We start from the raw sequence: 10,013 nt of genomic DNA on the forward strand, positions 1-10,013 counted from the left end.
AAAATATCCTTAGTTTTCCAAGAGTTTTCTTTGAATAAGACCTATTAGAGACTAAAAAAGTGTATAACGCTGCCATGAGTGTCAAAATAGGCATGTACATTCAAAGGTTTTAATGTCATTTTAGATTTCCCGCCATTTTCAAAAACTAATCATATGACAGAGAAAATAAAGATTACAACAACAAAATGTTGGCCATCGTGTGTTGTGCATTCAGGTAAATGGCATCATGCTTGTTTCTGGTATGATCATGATGTGTATGTGCAGGAATTACTGTTTTTTGTATTTTCCCGCGGGGGCGCCATTTTATGGGTGCGGCACCCGTTTATTATTAAGCCTGTCAAAACGTGTAGGCATGGTCCAAATCAGCGAGCAGTGATACTTCAATACACGTTCTTTAGTTAGCGCATTTACATGAACCAACTTTGGTTTGAAAATAAAATCATGAAAATAATGTATAAAATTAGCAGCTATTGGGGCTTTAAGCACTCACCACAGGGGGCGCAGACATTAATGATTATACATGATGTGGATGAATACACAAAATCAGCTTGTAAGTGAGTACCATCAAATAGAGCCGATAACTCATGTATTTACCTTGTGTTGCTGAGTGACACCATTATCTGTTGCATAAGATCTGATGATAAACTCCAATTTTTCTTTCCAGGTCTGTCTGAACTGGGCATTTACAGGATTTCTGGAGTAACTTCAGACATTCAGAAACTCAAGAAGGCATTTGAAAACAGTAAGTAAATTTAAGTTGTGTAGTTTTCTTGCTGGGACATTGACTGTTAATAGTATCTACCAGTGTTACCATGATGTATCTTGATGTATATGAGTTACTCTCTGAAACACAACAAAGGACAGAAATATTTAATGAAATTTGATAGTCTGTAATAATCAGTTATTCTAAGGTCAACAAGGGTAAAACACACAAAAATATTTTGTTTTTAGACAAATACATGTCATCCCAAATCATATATGAACAAGGCAGAGTTGGCAGTCTAAGTACGCAGCATATCAAAATGCAATATATCACGAAGCTCAAAAATTTCGAGATATCCTTACCGTAATCACAGAAATTCAAGTACTACAGTTTTTGGCTCAGTTTGCTCTATGTCTAGACCACAAGGAAAGTGTAATGTTTGAAAATTATTATACACTGCATATAGATTTGAAGATTTTAATGCTTCAAAGACAGTGTGCATCAGAATGTGAGTGGCTAATGATAACTCTGTTAACCATTTCATCAAAGAATCTTGCAAATGTTTATTCAGTGATCTGTGTCTCCATCGTTGTTGCTCTGTTTTTTCAGATGCTAGGAACGTTGACACTTTGGTTGCAGAAAGTGACATTCATGCAATAGCCTGCGTCGTCAAGCTGTACTTCCGTGAACTGCCAGAACCACTCTTTACCAATGAACTCTACAATAACTTTGTCAATGGCTTTGGTAAGTGAATTTACCAGAACCCAGTTATCTATCCCCCCAATGTCATTTCAAGTCCATTATCAATGTATAGCTGAGGACAGCGATCTATTGTTTACATTGTGAAAGAGATCATGTGTTTTATCAACGTGGTATAGTGTTGATGTGAATTTGACTCACTTGAAAGTTACATTATACATGTCAGAAAAGAACAGTGGTCAGTTGTTCTCATTTGCAATAACAGCACACACCCAAGGTTATATATGATGATTCTAATGGGTTGATTTCTCTGACCAATTTATTTTATCAGCACCTTGAAAGTTTTATTGCAAGAGATCTCTGATCTAATATCACCTTTATTTTGTTTCCTTCGCAGGGCTGTCAGATGTCCATGCAAAACAGAATTGTATGGTGTCCCTTTTGGAGAACTTACCAGAACCCAATCAAAGTACTGTTATTTATCTGTTGGAACACCTCCGAAGGTAAGTTGACCGAGTAATCAGTCTAGCTAGCGTCCTCTGTGATCATCAGCGTCTGCGGTGGTGTACTGGTTGACAACCCAATACATACAACTTTGTTCCATGCATTTCTTTGCAGTTCAGTTTTATCATTCTAGGATTTCATCACTACAAAGCGTCCAGCCTTCTACAAAATAAAAATCTTCAGCAAGGCTGCATGGATTGTAGCAGTCTTTTCAAGTATTTTGAAAAATTAAAACTTATAATTATCAGGTACTCAATATAAAATAAGATACACAGTATATATGTTTGTAAAGAAGATATTTAAATTGCTTGTCAACAATGACAATGTGTACAATCTGTATGGTGTGCATAAAATGGGCAATCTTACATGTTTTTACAGAGAAACCAAGAAAGTGCATGTCAGAAGTATTGAGGTCAAAACCCCAGAAAAAATTACATGGAAACTACGCTGGCCATGTAAATAGCAGAAATTCATCTCCGTAAATTATGTATTTCTGACCATTTATTAGTCTCAGTTATCTTATTATTTCATTCTGCTTTGACTATTTCAGAGTTGCCAATAATGAAATTGAAAACAAGATGACGCTACACAACCTTGCCACAGTGTTCGGTCCAAATCTCCTGAGGCCGTCGGTTAATGTTGATGAAGAGAACGCCAGCAGCCAGTCGTTTATGCTCCTTGAAGCGACGTGTTTCACCAACGTCATGGCACAAGTAGGAGTGTTCCTCTACTATCTGGAAGGCAAAGCTGAGCTGCCCACCTCAGAGTCACATGACCTGTAGTTTTCAAAGCAGAAACCAGACATTTTATCAGCTTTTCCAAAGCCCCAAGTATCCAGTTTCAGGACAAAGATGTATTTGTCATAGCCATGTCATTCCCTGTATGCAAGGAGCTTGAGAACTGAGACACTTCAAGTAGTAATTTATTGAAATTTTTTTGTCTATAAGTGTAAGTTAAATACTGATTATTACTTTACATGTGACCATGCGATACCAGGTATTGGTATTTGATTCTCTGTCACTAGAGGGCGCTGTTACAATCTCGCAGAGTAGTGGTGGTTAACTTTAGATGTACAATATAGGTAGACGCTTATGTATAATTGTACCATTATGTCATACACATGGCTAACCCAGGGTAGAAGTACTGGCGAGTAGTTTTTTTTCCAAATGGTGAGATGACCATTTTTGCTAACTTTCATCAAGCAATACATCGCAAAGAGAAGTGCTGACATGCACAGGGAGTATCCGGAAGGAAGTTAATGATGTGGATATTCAGATGGCTCTGTGTTAACTGGAAACATATGAGCCTTCCCGTACCTAAAGCCGTTTTGCTTTACTCATTTTACAAAACTGCCCATTGTCTTTTCAATGCAGTATATCTACTGTCATTCCAATACATCAAGATTGTAGATCTATACATTGTACATTGATCATAAAGATTTCTCATATATTGCTGTATCACTCCTTTGAACTGCCCAGATTTTTCATAGTGAAAGCAATTTCCCTTTGTAAACATTATAGTAGTGTATAAATCAACGTGAAAATCATTATTAAAAAGGGTTTTTTTGCCATATTTATTCAAGACCTAAAATTTTCCATATTTCCTTTTCAATCTCTGTAAAACTTAACAACTCAAATTATTTACATTTTCTAAAGCAGAACAGAATTAATCTTCGTAGCCATGCTCTGTTCATTTTTTCTAATCAGAAAGGATAAAAAGATCATAATATTGTTATCGGCATTTGGAAAACTATATTTGATGAAGTTTTGCTAACAATCCCAAATGTTAGAACTCCCTCTTGACGCAAGTGAACCAATGGCTCACTCGTCTTGTTTTACATGAAATACTACCGGTACACCAGCATTTAAATTTTTGAAAAATCTTTTTATGAGACAAAAAAGTACATCTATTTCAAAATTTCAGTGATTTTATGATCCCCTGTTTAAACATTAATCAAGGCGAAGTCAATATCAGATGTTCAAATTATGTTTTACATGAATATAGTTAAGTTTTATGACTGTGCATTTCACTTTATCCCTCATCCCTTACTTCGGTGTTTGGTGTAAACTCTGGAATATCAAAGATGTACTTATTCTCACTGTGTTCTGTGTATATTTGGGTTTGATTTTTTCCCTGTCTCTTGCTTTGTTGTATGCTCTGCCCTTTGAATGTCAAATTTGTGTTGCATCCTAAGTTACGCAAGTTAAATAGTCTGTTTGCCAGGCAAGTTGCATAGTTTTGGAACACACCACAGCTTTCACATCAAGGTAGAATGCACCTCGGGGACAGATATTCGGACAGTCAAATTTTTACAATTCTTTTCTGATTACTTTTTCATAAATTGAAAATATCATCTTGCCCCATAGAGTGAACACTAAGATGGTGACGATTTTGAATTTCAAATATTGGTAAATGTTAGTTTTGTTTCTCTAGTTTCAAAATTTTGTATGATGACCCATGATTTTCATTCTTGATTTGGTGAAAGAATGGTTGAAAGTTTCGTTGAAGAAAGCTTTAGCAAAAGTCTAAAAGTCAGTTTTTCACTTTCGAGGCACATACCACCTTAATTTAAGGATGTACAATCATGTAAAATTTCTTTTGTTCTCTGCATTCTTTCTTGTGAGAAGACACTTGCACCACACTCCAAGCAGTAGTGGCATTTCAGATATTAGGCTAACACAGTAGCCCCAGGTGAATTCTCAAACTATTGGCCAATGTTGCCACCGCATCACTCAATGAGATACTCGTACAACAGTAAAGTGAAGCCAAAATTTTTGGCCAAATCTTGATAGCTATGTGAAACTTAATTTCTGTCATATCATTGTTTAATTTTGGATACGTCACATTTCTCTCGTACATTTAATTATCACAACCTCAAAGTAATCTTTGTTTCAATGAAAACATGATGAATTACAAATTTTGAACGCTACCACTGCTTCTGAGTGTCCACCTGCACATTACCAGTTGTTTAATATATCAACTTTGACCACAGTTTATCACTATCTCAACTTTGACCCCAGTTGTTCAAAGCCTCAACTTTGACCCCTCTCACCAGCAAAGTTTTATACAATTGTCAATATCTCAAGCATAATTGCACTACTGTAGATATTTTGAAGACAGGAGTTGGAATAGACAATATTTGGATGACAAAAATGCTCATATTTAATGTCCTGCAATATGCAAAATATTTCAGAAAGTCACTTATCGCACTGAAATGTTAAAATATTCAGAAATGATCCAATGGTTGCATGTAGTAAAAGTTTTATCATGATACGAAATCATTGATAAGATTCAACCTTGTGTATTTTCACAACTGTAGTATTACTGTCAGTGCTAAATGGCATCTTTAGACTGCCTGAAGAAGGAATGAAACTGAAAAACTGAAAATGAAACATCCCAAAGCAAAGTATGGATGCTAATTTGTGAGCACTTGCTGTTTAAGGAGCCTGTTCATTTATTAAATTAATCGAGGTGTACGTTGTTATAGTTTTATAATCATCAGAGTGTTTCGTGAGACAAAGATTGATTACGAGCAAGTTCAAATATTCTTTGCACCAATACAGAATTGTAAAAACCAATTTGTATGCAATCCGAGAATTGGTTCTCTGTGTATAAAAGCAGGGATTGAAGCAACTCAAATAGTGAATATTAACCCTTTGAGCACCAAACTCAATATTTGTTGCCTTTATAAAACATACCCCAGTCAATTTTTTTCACATTTTTGCCAATATTTTGATTTAAAACTGTAGCCAATAAAATGTGATGTCCATTTGGTCCAAAATTATTTTAAAAATGACAGAAAAAATTAAGAAATTGGCTGAATGTTACACTAAAATTTTGTTGGGAAAAATTATTGCACTCAAAGGTTTAATTACCGGTAAAACCAATACCAACACATCATAAATAATTTTGCCTTTCTGAAATCTTATGGTTTTTATTTAGCTGTGGAAGTCAAGTTTTCATTACAGACAAAACAAACATGCAGCATTCTTATCCCAAAAAGTTTACAATTTTAATATATTAGCCTATGAACAGTGATGGTCGCTGTTTAGTAAGGTGATGAATTTTACTTTGGACATTTTTTCTTGCGTTAGGTTTTATAAAGCAAACTTCTGATGGTAGAAAAAAAGACTGATTATAATTCTAGATGAAAGAGAGAAACAATTTTGATTTTCATGGAGCACAGCTGACCTGTGTGTCACCTTTTTTCTCTCAAAGGGTCATGTTTAGGTCAAAATATGACTGACCTCCAGATCAGCCCATCTTTTTGCCGAGGGTTGTATCGGGGTCAAGATTGTGTCAAGATTCTACAGACAGGATCAAGTTGAATCGTGAAAACAAATTGAAACAAAATGAAGATATTCAAGAAACAATATAAGGTGATCATTCAAGCAAGGAATGTAAAACATTTTTTCTAAACATTTGTCATGAATGAGCTGCAATCAATTGCTTTCCAAGTTTTCCCAGCCTTCCAATGACTTTTTTACCAAATTCAATTTTACTGGTCAGTTGTAACACTCCCTTTTGGATACATCATATTCCAGAATATGCAGTATGTATCAATTTTAATATTGCCAGGAAATGTTGCATACAGCGTAATTTACAAGCACCGATAGGTCAAGTCTGTGATAATTTGCATAAGTGATTTGCATATTTGTATGACTACATGCAAACATTTCCATGTCTTCATTTTTATGTCTTGACAACAAGGCATATAGTAAGTTCTTAGTAGAGGTCATACATGTGTCTCACACATCTTATACAGAGGTTATCAAAATTTTGAATTTTGCACTAAATATTTTTTCTTGCATTCCATCGCCCAGATATTTTGTAACCAAATGAATTTATCCACACATCAATTCAGCTTCCATACATAGGAATAGCATTTCAGAAAGTGGTGTTCCTTGTATTTTATGTCACCAACAAAGAATATTAAAGAGCATTGAAAGTTTTCGTACATACTCCGCCTACACAATATTGCTTCAAGAATTTGAAGATGCACTTTTAACAAACTCAAAGCGACTGAGCCAATATGTAGCAAAATTGATCAATACATTTTTATCTGTCAATTGCTAGCTACCACAAATACCAATTTTTAATATGTTTCAGCCTTTCCAGAAATAAAAGTGAATGCGCAATCAAATTACGTAATTATATTTATCCCTGAAAGAAACTGAGGCTGTAGTTGCTTCAAAGATGCTGGACAAATTGAGTAAAATCTGAATCATAATTTGCCAATCACCTCTCAACAAGGTTTTGGATGTGCAGCAAAGTATACTTCTTTCGAGCAACATTGTTCAAAAATTTGATATTTCATCATTACTTTTGGGTGAGCCTTTTCTGTAGAATGGAAGTTTTTTCACAGAGACAACGCGGTAACTGTTTCTTCGCAGTGTTGCTTTACAGTATGTACTATGTATTGTATCCTTGTCTGTCCTTTGTTGGTCTTCTCAAGTTGTGATAAAATCATTCTCTATAAATGTTTACGATTTATCAGAATTAGCAAAGATAGACCTATAGAGATTTAATAAGCAAATAAAATCATATTTTCAATGTGCTGAGTTAAATTTTTTGTGTATAGGGTAGCAAAAGAAGATATCATGTTCTAATCTTTAAATTCAATCATTTTGTATCATCTGTGCGTAATGTATCATGTTTCCATAGAAACAATAATACCATTGCACTCTTTGTTCCGGGCAGATGCAGGAATGAAAGTGATGTAAAATATATATTAATCGGATATGTTATAGGAAACCAGTCTTCTCAGCAGTGCAAGTTTTTAGGAAATGTTAGAAAGGACCTCTGTCAATGTATGCATTTCCACAAGGAAATAGTTCTCAAGCTTTTTTCTGACTTTCAGCCATTGAGGTTCCCTGATAGGGTTAGCTGGTAGCACACAAACTAATCAAAATAGAACTATAGTAGAGCAACTGCAGAATATACAACGCCATTGTGTCAGAATGAAGACACTACAGAATGTAACAGCCATTTCTATCAGTTTTAAGTAACTTTGTTAGTATTTTCAATTTCAACTTTACCGAATGTTAAAGTGTCATCATCATCACTATAGCGAGAAGAGCAGCATAGATGCTGTGTTTTGGAAATGCATCAATACGAAGACTAACCTTAGCAATGCCAGCATGGGTTTTCACAAAGCTACGTGTACTACTTCTGGACCCTGCTGTTACCATGACAACAGCATCAGAGATGAAAAAGTGCAACCTTGTAAATTTTTACTCAGAAGAGTAGATTCATAAATGGAATTGCCAGCAATCATATAGACCAATATTTACAACATAGCAAACATATTTTATACAAGCATTTTGAAGCATTTTGATAACTATAAATTTGTCTTTTATAAATATGCAGATAAACAAATCTAATCCCCCTTGGTGAGATGAGAGATTGACTCTGACATCAACTTGCTCAAAGTCGAACCTAGGCTTGCCTCATTTTCAATGTTGAATTTGCCTAACATTGTAAAGTGTGTGTGTGTTTTATGTTGAAAAATGTAGGGTTTTTACGCCAATACAGTATTCGGTATGTGCATTGTATATTTACGTTTATTGTCGTTGCATACTGTTGCTACTTGTGGTTTCCAAATAAACCATTACTTACATATGGAAAAAGGTTCATGTTTATTGTCATTTATCTCATCCCGATTCAAGACGGTGATGTCCATGGAAAGGTCTTTTCTTTTTATCACATTAATGTCTACTGTATCCACTTCTTCATGCTTGGTTTCACTAGCCATACGACCAATCTGTGTGTGCATTGCAAGGACATGGGATCACGCAGAGCAAAGCTGCCAAAAACTGAGGAGGAAGCTTGCTTCCTATTGTGGCATCTGTCATGGTTCTCTTCCACAGGCAATTTGCAACCACAAGTGCCAGGTTCAATTAGTGGGACTACACAAGTGTCTCACAGTCATTTCACTCATAAGCTGCTCAATTCTTCAACCAAAAGTGCAAAAATATTCATATTGCACTGCGAGTGAGGGACATTTACAGTCTGGAGGAGAGCTTTTACTTACAGATTGTAATGCCAAGCAAACATTATGAATTGGCAGATTAAAATTAGCATATTTGGCAAGAATGATGATGTCATCATGCTACAACCAATCAAAGACTTAGATTTCATTGTTGTTTATTATTCATTATTCATGGCTAGTCTTCTAGTTGAGAATATAAACCTGTCTTGAGACAAGCAAATGGCTTGATTCAGACGAGGAATGTTACTACATTGAATGTTATAGCTGTAACTGGCCCTGAACACTGTACCTATCAATGAGCACAATTTACATAACTGCTGTTAGTTCTGAGTCAACAATTCTACGAGTTATCGAATTTCATGTTCACATTTAAATTCAATCATGGGTTGTGTTCCCAATATCATTAGAGCATGTACATGTATTTAATATTCTTGTTTACTGAAATCATTGCAGATGTTAAAAAATTACCATTTTTCAAACTTTTATTTGATGAACTGGGTTGTGCAACTAAAACATCTTGAATGTAAAAGCTTGAATTATTCAGGTATGTTTACTAATCATTTTGTTCCAACACACGGCGCTGGACAAAAAAAAAGTCAAAACTTACGATAATAGGTAAGAAATGAAAATTTTCTTCATGCTGGTGGTAAATTAAAAATACAAATTTAAAATTCTCAATGAGGGCAGGAGAGGATTTGAACACATTCTGGTTCAGTACATTATTAAATATTCTGTATACGGCTGTATTTGCGGCATTTGCCCCATGTAAAAGTGTAAAGGTGAACTAGTTATTCATTTGCTTGCAAAGTATTGCATCTGTGTAAATGCATAGAACTCAATAAAATTTCACAATAGAATTTGTCACCAGATAGGGCCAAATTTTTCCAAATCTATTTTGCAGCAGTGACACCATACAGGGGACAGTTTGTGGGATGCATTACAAAATTCACTACAAGGATAAATTCAACATTGGCAGTCCTACATGCATAAGGTTGGCACAGAGCAAATGTCTGAGGACAAACAAAATCATGAAAATGCTACACAGTAAGTGAGACTACCCACAATTCCCCTTGATTTGTTCACTCAAACATTTTTTGCCAAAGGCTTTTTCAATTT

At 35.0% G+C, this 10,013-nt stretch overlaps 1 protein-coding gene across 3 annotated transcripts in view; it reads left to right on the forward strand.

Annotated features, from left to right (window-relative positions):
- LOC139145555 (active breakpoint cluster region-related protein-like) overlaps positions 1–8,535 on the forward strand; it is a 52,391-nt gene extending 43,856 nt beyond the window's left edge. For all 3 annotated transcript variants that reach the window (XM_070716788.1, XM_070716790.1, XM_070716789.1), the window contains 4 exons: positions 665–742; positions 1,313–1,447; positions 1,800–1,905; positions 2,457–8,535. In XM_070716788.1, coding sequence (XP_070572889.1) covers positions 665–742; positions 1,313–1,447; positions 1,800–1,905; positions 2,457–2,688 — 551 coding nt within the window. In that variant the 3' untranslated portion in view covers positions 2,689–8,535. The remainder of the gene's footprint in view (positions 1–664; positions 743–1,312; positions 1,448–1,799; positions 1,906–2,456) is intronic.
- Positions 8,536–10,013: the final 1,478 nt, after the last annotated feature.

Source organism: Ptychodera flava, chromosome 12, assembly GCF_041260155.1.
Source record: "Ptychodera flava strain L36383 chromosome 12, AS_Pfla_20210202, whole genome shotgun sequence".
Taxonomy (NCBI): Eukaryota; Metazoa; Hemichordata; class Enteropneusta; family Ptychoderidae; genus Ptychodera; species Ptychodera flava.